Source organism: Dromiciops gliroides, chromosome 4, assembly GCF_019393635.1.
Source record: "Dromiciops gliroides isolate mDroGli1 chromosome 4, mDroGli1.pri, whole genome shotgun sequence".
NCBI classification, from domain to species: domain Eukaryota; kingdom Metazoa; phylum Chordata; class Mammalia; order Microbiotheria; family Microbiotheriidae; genus Dromiciops; species Dromiciops gliroides.
The window spans coordinates 14,183,805-14,198,645 of record NC_057864.1 but is presented as its reverse complement, the minus strand read 5'-3'; the positions used below and the strand labels follow the sequence as shown (position 1 = coordinate 14,198,645).

The following is a 14,841-nucleotide window of genomic DNA, read 5'->3' as shown; positions in this document are numbered from 1 at the left end:
GTATGATTGTGTCAGCAGCCTTCAGACAGAGCCCCGTGCTGGACCTGGACTGGAGGTCACCGACACTTGGGCCTCCTGTCTGGGTGCCTGCCCTGTGGCCTCCAGAATGATTCAGTTCAATTAGACAAGCATTTATGTATGTGCTGAGCACAATGCTAGGCACTGGGGGAGGCGGGGAGAATGTGTCCGGCATGCGGGATAGTTACAGGACAGCAGATTTCATTTCAGTAGAAAGGTTTCTTCTCATTAGAATTACTCCTAAAGTGCATTGGGCTTCCTTGGAGTTAGTGGGTTCTCTTTTTCCAGAAGTATTTCAGGGGAGGCGGAATGAGAATTTGAGGTATCCGAGTGAGGGCTCTTGCTAAGGACCAGGCAGCTACCCCAGGCATTTGACATGTAGCCAAAGTGGCCTGCTTGCTATTCCCACCCACGACATCCCACCTCCCTCCCCCACTCCTTTGCACAGACTGTAGCCCCTTGCTTAGGACGCCCTCCTTCCTCACTCCCACATCAGAATTCCCACCTCACTCTGAGGCTTAATTGTAATGGCTTAAAAACTGCATCAAGATTTTTGGGGAACAACCTGGATTTTATATTAAATTATCTGTGTACATGTGATTTCCCCCCAAGAAAAGACAAGCTTTTTGAAGACAGCCTATTTCAGGTGCATGCACCTATCATGTTGCTGCCTAAGCAAAACTGATTGAACTGAATAGATTTACGCAGCGGTCGGAAAATCCCTAGAAGACAAAATTCTAATTCAGAGGAACTGGGGAAATTATTTTGTAAATTCGGGGCTTTGACTTTAAAAATGACATTCCTACTCCCAGATCTACCTCCAATGTTCTGGAATCGTTCATGTGTGAGAGCCCGGAAGTGAAACTCACAAACTTCACGCTAAACAGACCGTGGAACTTTGAGGAATGGTGTCTCCAATCCTAGTGTGCAAAATGAGGCTTAAAGCTACGTTTCTCCTTTGAGAGCCTGCTAACATCCAAGGATGCTAGCTCCAAATTTAGAGGAAACAGGGAACCATTCCTGCCCACGCACCACATCCCCCCACCTTGCTGTGCCCTCAGCCCGCTGACAGAAATTGCACAGGTGCCTGGAAGGAGCCCAGAGTAGCGTTTAAGGCAGTAGCACATTAACTGCCCCCTTGTCTTAGGGATGTCACTGAGGGAAGGAGAAGAGATGAAGGGCACCAGACCCAGAGTGATATCGGAAAACCCCAGAGCTCAGTTCATGCTTCTGATTCCCTTCCTTTTATTCCAGTAGGGGTGTGTGTGTGGGGGGGGGACTGCTTCTCCCTATGGCATGTGTGTAATCACTGTGTAATCAGAGGAAAGTGGAGACGTGGACAGGCAGGGCCCTCCAGAAATCCACCACCCAGAGCCACCAATGCTCCTGTGTCCTCATTAGCTGGGTCAGAGTGTGGTTAGAGCCAATCCTGGAGCCCAGGCCCGCCCTGGGAGGGCACAGTGGACACCCTCCTGTAGCACTGCAGTCAAGCACACCTTCAGGACCCTGGCTCTATCCAAGGCCACATCACCTTGTCAGTGAGGTGCAGTCAGCCTTCAAGGCTCAGGGCCTTCCACTCACGTCAGACCCGTCACCTGGTGTAACTGTGGACGAGTCCTAACCTGCCTGTGCCCTGGGCAACCTCATAGTGTTCTACACTACAAGGAAGGCGCCAACCTCAACTGCTCCAAGGAGTTTCCTCCCTTAGGAGTTACTTATCTCTAAAACCACATCAGGAAGAAAGTGCTCAGAGACTTTAGAAAATTCACTTAAGCAAACTTTTATTATGTACCTGCAGTATGCAAGGTGTTGGGAATAAACACAGGCCTTGCTCTCAAGGGGAGAAAGAGGTGTTCAAAAATCAGGTAAGGAGCATCTATTAAACACCAACTATGTACTTGGCAGATTATAAAAGTAATTACAAAGAAGTCTAGGAAGGACCAAGAACCCCAAGGGGTTCAGGCCAGGCCTCCCCTGGGATGTGGGGCCTGAGCCAAGACTTGCAGGAAGTGAGAGATTATACAAAAAGGAGATGAGGACACTGGGGACAGCCCTGAGGCTGAAGTCTGTGATGGATCAGGGGCCCTCCTTGATTGTTCCAATGTATTGACCTTCTGGGAAGTGGGACAACAAAGGACAAATAAGGGAGCTTTCTCAGTTCGCCTGGAGAATTGTGACTCACATTTATTCTCCTCTTTCCAAGGACACTAAGCGCATCCTTCCTCATAACCCTGCACATTCAGTAGGATGAATATAGTTCGGTATACTGGGAAGAGAAAGAACATTGAGTTAGGTCACAGAAGACCCCACAAGGTCTCAGGTAGCTGGGGACACTTGAGTGATCCTGGAAGAGGACAAAGGCTTCCGCAAAGTGGAGGTGCAAGGGATAGTCTTTCTAGTACAGACAATTAACTGTGTGTACAAGTGCATGGAGGCAGTGCGAGATAGTAATCATGTCAAATAGTAATAAGAAACACCAGTCTTTTACAAATTTAAGTAACAAGCCCTTCAAATGTTCTTCTAAATCTGTAGCCTTTACACTTTTTTGTATTTTTTTGTTTTGTTTCAGTTTTGTGGGGCAATGAGGGTTAAGTGACTTGCCCAAGGTCACACAGCATCAAGTAAGCATCAAGTGTCTGAGGCCAGATTTGAACTCGGGTCCTCCTCAATCCAGGGCCGGTGCTTTTTCACTGCACCATCTAGCTGCCCCCAGCCTTTATACTTTTGAAGTTATTAAAATTTAAAATTACATTAACACTTGGGACACTATATCATCCCAAAAGACAAAGTGGTATTAACTGCTTTCAAATTAAAAAAAAAATGTGTGTATGCAGGCTAAAGATAGAATGCTCTGTATGGTAAAGCACAGAGAGGCCAGGTTAAATAGACTGTACACTGCATCAAGGGGAGTAATGGGAAATCTATGTGGGAAAAGAGGTTGGAACTAGATTGGGAAGGATTTAAGGACCAAATGGGAGTCTGTAGGAGCCCCTGAGTTCAAATCCTGCCTCAGAAATTACGAGCCATATGACTGGTTATCAATTTTTTTCTCCATGTCTCAGTTTCTTCATGGGTCAAATGGGGATGATAACAGTCCCTACCCCCCAAGGTGATTGCAAAGACCAAGTGAATTAACTTCCATAAGTACCTTGTGAACCTTGAAACCTGTATAAACGCTAGCTCTCATTATCTCTATTGTTGTTGTTATTGTTGTTTTGTCATCATCATCATTACTGTCCTCAAGGTGATGGGAGGCACTGAAACTTCTTAAAAATGGGATGGTGTGGTCAGGCCTGGGTCAGGGAAGGGAGATGTTAGGCCAGAGAACCCAATGGGAGGCTCCAGCAGCAGTGCAGGTAGAGGGGCCACGGGTCTGAGCCAGGGATGCTGGAGTTTGTTACAGCAGTAAAACCTGTAAGCCAGGGTACCTGCCAAAACTGGGGTCACGTGCCAATTACAGCTGATTTGCAGGATTTTTCTGTTGCTGTTTTTCCCCAAAAATATTTGACATCAACACGCACAACCTGCTCTCATGTATTAATAGGATCAAAGATGTCAAAGGACCACAAACTTCCTCCACTTTGAGGTTCTTAACCTGAAGGGATGGACTTGCTTTTTTTTTTTAAGAATTTGAGGGGACAGCTAGATGGCACCGTGGATAAAGCATCGGCCCTGGATTCAGGAGTACCTGAATTCAAACCTGGCCTCACACATTTGGCACTTACTAGCTGTATGACCTTGGGCAAGTAATTTAACCCTCATTGCCCTGCAAAAAAGGAAGGAAGGAAGGAAGGAAGGAAGGAAGGAAGGAAGGAAGGAAGGAAGGAAGGAAGGAAGGAAGGAAGGAAGGAAGGAAGGAAGGAAGGAAGGAAGAAAGGAAGAAAGAAAGAGAAAGGAAGAAAGAAAGAGAAAGGAAGAAAGAAAGAGAAAGGAAGAAAGAGAAAGAATTTGGAAGCTGCATTTCAATATAATTACTTCCTTTGTGATCTTAGGTATTTTATTTGATGTGTTTAAAAACATTCTTCTGAGAAGGTACCCATGGGCTTCACCAGATTGGCCAAGGACTCCTTAAGACAACAGAGGCTAAGAACAATTCCTCTGATCCAAGCCTTTCGTTGTGGGTGACTTGTCTAAGGCCACACCTCCTATTCCAGCATACTGCCTCCCCTAAATCTGCTCTGCCCTCTTGCCACATGGCTTGTATCATTAGCAGTGTTGATGATATTTATTAATAATAAAAATCACAATAGCCAGAGCTTACCTAGCACTTCAAAGTTTGAATATACGTTATCTTTATCTGGTTTCCAGTCATTTGAATGCTGTCTGGGTATGGATTTCCATGTGCATGTCTTTGCAAACCTGAGGTGTGATGAACATCAAAAGGCCCCCTTTTCAGCTTCCTTAAATTTTAAAAAAGCAAAGCAAACAGTCCCCTTCCATTCCTAATGCCAGGGTATTTTCTGTACTATCGAAAAGTTCTTTCTGTGTTTGCTTGGAGGGAGAGAATCGCCCTTTTTGTCTCCGTGGGGGCCTGTATTTTGAGCCACAAAACCTTTCTGCCGGGCTGTCTGCAAATGCATCCATTCTGCAGCCCCTGAAAGAAGCTGATTGATGTTAGCTGTGAATGCAGTGGCAATATTCATGGGTTGTTGCTTCTGGAAACTTTGAAAGGGATTTTTTTTTGCAATATTTAAAAACGTGTCAGGATCTTCAAAATTGAATCCTTTGATCATCAAGGCCATTTTCTTTTCACACACATTCCTTAGAATACCAAAAAGGATGAATCTTTCAACAGGGTGAGCTGGCTCATCTAGAGAGTAGCTAGCTGAGTGCTTCGCTGGTGGCTGCTGGCTTTCCAACAGCCACCGGCGTGGAGGTGCTGTGCCGGCAGTAACGATTCCCAGTCATGTGGCCCTCTGGCCTCCAGTTATTTTCTTAGCCTGACCTGAATTCCATAGACTTTCCTTTGAAAATATTCAGTGCATTTCACCGGCTTCTTTTCCAATAACTCACTTGAGAATCTGATTTGATTCAACAAGCAATAAACAAACAAGGTTCAACAAGTACCTACTGTGTGATTCTGAGATCGACTTGTCCAGCCCTGACCTCTCTCCCTACCTCCAGTCTCACACATCAAGTTACCTATTGGACATTTCACACTGGGGGTCCTGTTGACATCTTCAGCCTGCCTAAAGCTGGCCTCATGATTTAACCCCACCCCTGCCTGCTATCCTCAAAAAATACCTTGACCTCTTCCTAACTTGCATCTTACTGTTGAAGATATTGCCATCCATCCACCCAGGCTCCCAAACTAGATGTCTTCCTGAATTCTTCCCTCTCCCCACCTGCCATACCCAATCAGCTGCCAAGTCTTGTCATTTCTGTCTTTATAGCAGCTCTCAAATACGCCCCCCTTCCCTCCTCCAACACGGCTGCTGCTGTGCCTGAAGCCCTCGTCACTTCAAGCCTGTGCCAGGTGTTCTCCCTGCATCAAGCCACTCCCTGATCCAGTCTATCCTCCATTCAGCTTCTCAGAGCTCAAGGCTAATCACACCCTCACCAGGGACCCCCTGGGACTATCGCGTCAAGATCAAATAGCAAATCCTCTGGCTTACGGTCAGAGCCTTTTACTAGCCCAGGTTTCTAGCTTCTTAAACCTTACTCGGTCCCATGGACTCTGGGATTCAGTGACAGCAGCCTCCTTGCTGTTCCTAAAATGGAACACACCGTTTGCCTCAGTTTCCTCATCCATAAAATGAGCTGGAGAAGGAAATGGCAAACCATTCAAGTGTCTTTTCCAAGAAAACCCCAGAAGGCGTCATGAAGAGTCAAACATGATTGAAACAACAACAAAACTTCTTAAGAAAGGGAGAATCAGGTCTGTGCTTGAGGGACATCACTTTGGTAGTCACATGGAGCATGACTTGAAAAGGGAGAACCTGGATGCAGGGAGACCAATCAGGAGACTCTTTCAGGAATATGAGAGATGGGTAATGAGGACTTGAGTCATGGGGGTGGTCAAATGACTGGAGAAGAGACAGCTATGAAAGGTGCCGGGGGTGGAGTCAATAACACCCTCATGGGATAGAAGGGCAGGAGGGGAGGAGAGGGGGTGAGTGACGGTGAAGAGTAGAAGATAATTCCTAGGTTGCAAACTTGGACAACTGGAAGGACAACTGGAAGGACCGTGGTCCCCTGGACAAAAATAGGGACATTATGAAAGGGAGATCTGGAGGAGAGGCCAGGGCCATTTGGGACGTAATTGGTTCGAGATGCACCTGGGACATGCAAGCAGCACGTCCAGCAGGTAATTGGTGATGCAGGGCTGGATCATGGGAGAGAAATGAGAATTAGATAGCAGCCATCTTCTCTGTTTGTATATAAAGAGAGGCAGAAGAGGAATATTCTTTTGTTTCCCCTCATCCTCAGCATGTGTGCCTGGGGCTTTCTGTCCTACAGACACTTAACTGTGTACTCGTAAATGCACCAGTATCCCGTTCTCATCAGCCAGAGCTACTAAAGACTAACAAGCTCCTCGGTGATAACAGCCAGCATTCCCATTGCCCTTTCAGGTTTGCAAAGTGCTGCAAACACGTTAAGTACTAGGATCCTTACAACAGCCTGGGAGGCAGGTGCTCTGCTTATCCTCTGCTTACAAATGATGGAAATGGAGGCAGGTAGAAGTTAAGTGACTTGTCCATGTTTGAATCCGGATTTGAACTCAGGTCTTCCTGATAATCAGTCCCACCACCTAGCGGCCTAAAAAAGAAAGTTTCTGTGTCAAAAGCCCTCACCCCTATCAAATGGTTTAATGTCCCCCACAGAATATAAGCTTCTTGAGGGCGGAGCTATTTCACTTTGTTTCTTTCTTTAGCACCTAGCAGTCAATATATCAATAAATGTTTATTAAACACCTACGATGTGCCAAGCACTGTGCTAAGTGATGGGGATATGAAAAGAGGCAAAAGACAGTCCCTGTCTTCAAGAAGCTTACAGTCTAACCTAACCTGGGTCAATTCCTGGCTCAATAAACGTTCATTCACTGCTTGATTGAGGAAGGAACCCCTCACCCCCAACAGCCTCTAATTTCTCTTTATTTTTTTCTCCAGGTTATAGCACCATGAGTCCCCAAGAAGATAGTGAAAATCCTCCGGGCAACAATGACCCCTTATCAGCTGGGGTCGATGTTGGAAACCACGACGAGGATTTAGATCTGGACACACCTCCACAGACTGCAGCCCTGCTAAGTCACAAGTTCCACCACTACCGATTACACCACCCTACCCTTCATCACAACCACCACTTACAGGCAGCAGTGACAGTACATACTGTGGATGCAGAATGCTGACAACCTCTTCTTCCCCTTGAAGAGAAGCTGGAAGAGAAAATGGAGAGGGGGATGGGGTGGAGGTGGGCTGTGGAAGATGGAGATCCATGTTGAAGAGACCACTAGTGTCTGGGTGTTGCTAGGAGTGGTCAAACACAGTTTCTGCTCATTTTGAAATGGTTTAGAACAACAAATTACATTTAGGAGAATGTAAGGCTGGCTTGGAAATGGAGGAGAAATAAAGTCTGATGAATGGACCTGCTATAACACGAATAAAGGGGGAGAGAAGGCAGAGCTCCAAACACAGGGATGAAACTTTCAAAGCCTCATCGAGCGGAGCCAGAGGAATGTCTCAAGGAGCCAGGGCCATGCAGCTTTCCTTAACTGGAAAAGTGTAAATCCATGAGAGCTGGGACCCAGCAAGGCAATACACCCAGCTGTTATGGACAACCCTTGGGGTAGGTTGGTTGGGTGGTTGGTTGGTTGGGTGGGTGGGTGGTTTTCCAAGATCCCACTTGCTTTCTAAAAGATCCATTGAGCTGGAGTTTGCTATATGGGACCCATAAGGATAGGTTGAAACAATGCATCTCAAAATTTCTAAGCAAAGGATTATTTTTCTACTATTTATTGAATTTACAAACATTCATGAACTTTGGGGGGGGTGCAGGGAGAAGGGGAGAAGACTTGGAAACAATTATCCACAAGTATGATCGCTGTTTTTTGTGTGACAGTGAAATGGTTCTTTCCTCAAGGAATCCTCTTGCTCACTGAACTGATACACTCCCACTGCCCCATTCTGCAAAATGGGAAAATGAAGAAATCCTCCAAACTTGTTTACGTGCACATTCTTTATTACATCATTTTGCAGGAAGGGACATCATGTGTTGTAACGCAGTATTCTTTTGGTATGTTTGATGGGCATAGGCAGGGGCAAAAGAGAATCAGAAGCATCATACAGAGAGGCCTTGTTGTCTTCTTTGGAATTCTCCAAGCTCAACTTTCCCCCAGGCTGCTGACCCCACAACAAGAGATTCAAGTGCCACCCTGGGAGCCTCTTCAGTCAGGGAAGCAAGAGCTTCATCTCATGGCTGATCACCAGGAAATCCATAAATGCAAATCATCTTCTATTTTGATTCAGAGGCTATTGGCCAAACCAGCAGAGAATAAAGCAATGTGCTGTCCAATTCTGCTCGTTTTAAAAGATTTCATTTGGAATCTTAATTAGAAGCTGCTGTCAATTACCTGGAACTAAACACTACTTTGAGATTCATACAGGGATTAATCTGATCTAATACAACATGGGACATCACAGCTGAAAACTAGTGTTCTAATAGCAGTGTTGTATTTTAATTCACAATTGGTGATTCAGCTATGTTATAAAAACAGTTGCACAGTGCATATGGTAAATCTCCATTTATATGTAGGGTTTTGTTTCGTTTTTTTTTTTTAAGTCACGGAATACTGTTTTAATGATAGGGTACTTAATACTGTATAATGTAAAATGTGGTTCTTAAGGAGTACAGTCAGTAACTATATGTGTACTATCCTGAAGCTCCTTTATACTGTGTATAAAATTGCAGTCTCTAGTGAAATAAACTGTATATAAAGTTGGGTTTAGTAGATTGCTTTTGACTCTGTAGTGTGATTTGTGAACTTAGCCCCTGGTACTTGGGGACAAATTATATTACCATTTCACAAAGGAACTCTAGTGGTGTTGCCCTTGGGCCAGTCTGGGGCCTTCTGATTGTGAAATGGTGACTAGTTTTCAGAGCACAGTGAGATGAAATTTTAAAACATATATTAAAAATGTATACCCATGGCCTGTTCTGCCTAGCTAATTCATTATCATTTAAATAAAAGCAGGGATTCTCTTCTGGCCAGGGAGATGGTGGATAGGTCTTCTAATTCCTGCCCTGACCCCACCACCACCACCAATTCCACTCCATATCCTTTTCTAACTCTGGGTTCCTAGGAAAATATTCCCTCAAGGACAGGAATCTTAGGTTTTCAGAAGAAAATAAATCAGTGAGACTAAAGTATTAAAAACACCCAAAGACCAGACTGGAAAGGAATTTATAGTGGTTGAGGTAAGAGTCACCTGTCCTTCACTTTAGAAGAAAGGAATTTGAACATTTATACCGTATGCTCAATGCCCGTGAATCCTGGCACAGCATGGAGAAATGGGATGGAAGCAAACTGGAGCTGAGGACAAATAATGACTTGCCTGCCATCCAGGAAAATGGAGGTGGGTGGGTTATATGATAAGAGTAAAGGAGAACAGATGGACAACCCAACTGTTGTACTGGCACCCAGGGTTTTTTAAAGACCAGAAGGAAGATACTCAGTGTGCCAGCCTACTGCCCATCCTCCTCATGCAAGATTTAGGAAGGAATATTCCAGAATCCCACAGAAGGAGAAGCCATGGATTGGTTGAGACCTGTACTAGTATAGACAATGCCAATATACCTATATGAGGGAGATCACAGAGTCAGCAAACAATGTACAGTGAATTAAGAAAAACTAAGATGAAATTATGTTTAGGAGGTGGTAGAATTTGAGGGAACCCCACAAAAATCAGGCAGGAGAATTTATTAAAAGTCAGTCAACTAAAAAAAAAAAGTCAGTCAACTAGCATTTTTTAAGCACTGCATATAAGGCATCATGCTGAGTGTTAGGGATACAAAGAAACACCAAAACACAGTCTCTATCCTGAAGGATCTCACATTCCAATGGAGACAACATGCAGACAACAGTCAGATATTTACTTGATATCTGCTGTGTGCTGACAATGGAGATACAAAATTAAAAGACCATCCTCACTGTCAATGATCTTACCACGTAGCATATAAGATACATACAGAGTAGATGGAAAATTATTTCAGAGGGAAAGAACAAGCAATGGGGGTGGAGAGAGCTGAGGCAGCCCCCTGCAGAAGGTAGAGTTTGAACTGAATCTTGAAGGATCTGACATAAGTGACAACGACAGAAAGTATGAAGTATCATTGTATTAACTTAAAAAGAGAGGGGAGAGATCTCCATAAACAATTTCAAAACCATTTTGACAGAAATGAAGGAAGAATGAACAACAGAAAAGCCATCCTTTGCATGTACATAGAGACGAAGGTATCAGCTCAACATCAGGGGGAAAAAAACTTCCTAACATTTAGATCTGAATGCAATGGGCCACTTTGAAGGTTGTGAGTTCCCTGTCATTGGCAGTTAGAGCAGAAGTTCAGATGTTCAGGGCTCTTCTCTTTTTTTTTTTTTTTTAAGTGAGGCAATTGGGGTTAAGTGGCTTGCCCAGGATCACACAGCTAGTAAATGTTAAGTGTCTGAGGCCAAATTTGAACTCAGGTACTCCTGACTCCAGGGCCGGTGCTCTATCCACTGCACCACCTAGCTGCCCCAGGGCTCTCCTAAAAGGAATTCTAATTCAGACATGAATCAATAGATGATCTCTGAGATCCTTTACAACTCTAATATTCTTTGATCTAAACTTATTTCTCTAAGTATTTATCACAGCAAAGCAAACAGTAAGTCCTTAACAATGTTGACTGATTGAATGAAATCAATCCTTGTAAATTCTGAAGGAAAAAAATCACCTGAAAAGATGCTTCAACACCTTTTATAATCAAGGAAATGTGAACTGGACACTCACCAAATTGGCAAAATAAAATAAAATATGAAATTCCATGTTGGTGCAGCTGTGGGAAAGCGGGCACACTATCATAATGCTGGCAGAATTATAAATGGAAGCAATCCTTTTGGAGCCCAATCTGGCAATCCTTTAGAAAAATAATGAAGATTAATACTACCCTTTTACTCTGATTCTCCCTCCTTCAACTAATGTGATTTAAAAAAATGAATGAAAGGACATTTGTTACATTAATTACATGTAACGGTATCTTATAAAATACAATAAATTCCTGTGCAACCATCTTTTTTCCATTTTTTCTTCTACCTTTCTTATTTGGTTTTTAAAAGCCTTTTTGAGCTCTTCAAAGAAGGTTTTTTGGTCTTGAGACAAGATCATTTTCCCACTTGAGTCTTCACTTGTAAGTGTTTTGACCAACTCGTCTGAGTTTGAGTTTTGGTCTTCCCTTTCACCCGAGAAGTTGTCAATAGTAAAGTTCCTTTTTTGTTTCTTGTTCATGTTGTAGGCAATTTTTAAAACTTATAAAGTTGAGGTCTGCTCCTGGGGCACAGGGTTCACTGTTGCAAGCTTCTTACTGCTCTCAGCTGCAGCACTCTTGCCTGCTCTCAGCTGTGTCCAGTTGCAGCAGTGTCAAGCTGCCCAATGAGCTGAGCTTTGCAATGAGCTGCCAGCTGAGACGAGAGGTGTTGAGCTGCCCTCCCCTTTCACCCAGGTGAGACAGACCTTTCCTGAAGTCTTCTGAATTATCTCAAGTAGCAGGATTGTGTCTCTCTTTTTGTAGGTTCTGTAGTTCCAGAATCTGTTTAGAGGTTTGATTTATTGTTGTTTGGGGGGAAAATAAAGGAGAGCTCAGGCAAGTTCCTTGCTTCTCTCCGCCATCTGGGCTCTGCCCCCATTGACTTGGCTTTTTTTTTTTTTAGCAATGCCCCCGGGCAAACATCTTTTTACCTGAACACTGGAAATAACCTAAATATTTGGTCATCATGTAATGTCTAGATAAACAATTATGACAATGAAACCTGATGTGATTGTTCTGCTGGAAATTATTGAAGAAATAGATTGTGAACATAACCAATGATCACAAAGAAGATTCATCAATAACAGGTCATGTCTTTCCTTTTTAGATAGGAGTATAAGTTGAATAGTGAAGATACTGGTTCCCTACAGTATTTAAGAAAGCATTTGATAACATTTTCTATTCTATTATGAGGAAGAGAGACAGATGTGCATTAGATGATAGGTGGATTTATTATCCATTCAGTGGCCACCTCTAAAGCTTAGTCATTAAGTGTTCAATATAAATTTTGATTTGCACTTGGCCCTGGGCTATTTAACATTTCTATAAACCACTTGGAAGAAGGTGTAGATAGCATGCATATGATACAAACCTGGGAAAGACTGTGGACACACACGATGATTCAAACATCCTTTATAGCTTAGATCAAGGGTCAGCCAGCTTCTTCTGTCAAGGGCCAGATAGTAAATATTTCGAGCTCTGCAGGCCAAGAGGCAAAATTGAGGGTAGTGTGTAGGTACTGATACAACTAGGGAGAAAATAAATTTTGACAATTTTTATTGATGAAATTCAAAATGTAATGCTAATCAAGTATGATTTTTGTGATACAGGTCTATTAATAAGAATGAAATTCTTTGGGGATAACATTTTATTTAATTAGGGTTCAAAGTTAGTGCTCCCTATTTTCCAAATTAATTGTGAATATTCATCTGTTACCGCTGATCCGTTAGGAGATTTTATATATTTCACATTTGAAAATGTCTTTTCACACAGCTCAGTACTGCCAAACAAACACTGATGTCAGTCCCCAGGCATATGATTTATGGAGCATATTCATCACTTGGAAGGCGTTGACAGAATTCTATCAGATTCTTCTCTTAAAAGTTGCCTTTTAGCATGTTATTATATTGCAAATTAATAATTTTCTTTGAGGGTTAAGTGGAAGTCCCTCAATTGCAGTTAAATGGATTTTGAAATATGAGAATTCCTTTCACCCTTTCATTGAGGCCCCCAAACTACTGCTGGAATACACTTGGGCTTGGAAAATACATCCCACTGCAAAATCTTACTTCTTTAACTTTTGACAACATGAGAAGTAATAAAGAAGTTTGTTATTACTTGTGATTCAAACAATATGAGTTGTGTTCACTGAACTGACTTTATTGCAATATATGTTTTCTACATAAGTGCTGTTTGGCTTTGTAATTTGAGGTTGAATTCATTAAGAAACCTCACATCTGGAGAAAAGCTAATTTCCAAAGTGTTCAATAATTGTGGATGAGGAAGGTTCTTATTCAGACAAAAATTTCAATCTCAATCAGTCCTGAGCTGGAAAAATGTAATAAAATATTTTTTTCTCTCTTCTTTTGGCACGATGAGTATTCACTGGCAATAAAAGTAAAATAAGATGTCACAGAACCATGAAATACGTGGCACTCAAAACCCTGTGGAGCTGTAAGTGTGACTTGTAGGACTGTGAGCAGCAGTGGGGAAGTGATGAGAGCACCTTATACATTCCATGCCAACTACTCAACTCTGCCACTGTGGCACAAGGCAGCTATAGACAACACATAAATGAATGAGTGTGGCTGTGTTCCAATAAAGCTCTTATTTGTAGATTCTGAAATCTGGATTTTACATCATTTTCACATGTCACCAAATATCATTCATCTTTCAATTATTTTCAGCCATTTAAAATATAAAAACCTTTCTTACCTCATGGATCATACAAAAACAGGCTAGGTTAAAGGTTCTATTTGGCACTGAAGCGAGCTATCTTTAGTTTGCCCATGGACTGGTGGATGAGATCAAGGAGCCCAATGAATGGCATTTAATAGGATAAATGTAAAGTATCACACTAAATTAAAAAATAATTTCACATATTTTCTCCTTATTTTGCTTTTTTTCTTTGTCATTTAGTTATTTTTCAGTTGTGTCCAACCAACCCTTCATGACCTGACTTGGGGTTTTCTTGGCATGGATACTGGAATGGTTTGCCATTTCCTTCTCTACCTCATTTTACAGATGAGGAAACTGAGGCAAAGAGGGTTAAAGTGACTTTTCCAGGGTCACACAACTATGAAGTATGTGAGGATGGATTTGAACTCAGGAAGATGAGTTCTCCAGACTCCAGGTCCAGTTCTCTATCCACTGTGCCTCCTAGTTGTCCTTTTTTTCTTGGAACAAGGGTAATATGAATATTTGCTCTTCATGTCTATAGTATTTGTAATAAGGTTGGGTTTTTTCCTTTCCTTCATAATGGAAGAGAGTCAAGGGGAGAATGTGGAGCTAAAAATAAAATTGAATTTTAAAAAATTAACTTCATACTAGACATTGAATACAGAGTACTTATCAGAATATGGATTGAACTAGATAATCTCCAAGCTCCCTTCCAACTCTGAGATTATATGACTCTAAGAAAATAAGAAACACAAGGAAATATGGAAAGACAAAAATGCAAATCTAGTAAAGCAAAGGTAAAATAGCAGATACATCAGTCAGAAGTATACCCAAGCAAAGCAAAAAGCTAGGAGGAATAATAAAGACTGACTGGGAGAGGAACTAAAGGGGAAGAAGTCAGATGAGCTGGCCGAGTTCCGGCTCTGCTGTTTACCAGCTTTGGGACTCTTGGCTTGGAGCATCCTCTCTCTGGGCCACAGCCTCTTCCTTTGCAAGATGTGAAGATTGGACCAGATGTAGACTTCCTTTCAGTGCTGACAGACTATGAGTCTGTTCTTGCTATTAGCTTGGGAAATCATTCTGATTGTGTGACTGTTTGGGAATGGGGAAGACTGTTGTTTATTTTTATTTTTTAAATTGTTTATG

At 42.5% G+C, this 14,841-nt stretch overlaps 1 protein-coding gene across 1 annotated transcript in view; it reads left to right on the top strand.

Moving 5' to 3' along the window:
* The window catches only part of CACHD1 (cache domain containing 1), a 235,725-nt gene extending 226,760 nt beyond the window's left edge, over window positions 1-8,965 (top strand). Inside the window, exon 27 of the mRNA XM_043963374.1 lies at window positions 7,128-8,965. Within this exon, the coding sequence (XP_043819309.1) occupies window positions 7,128-7,366 (239 nt within the window). The 3' untranslated portion in view covers window positions 7,367-8,965. The remainder of the gene's footprint in view (window positions 1-7,127) is intronic.
* Window positions 8,966-14,841: the final 5,876 nt, after the last annotated feature.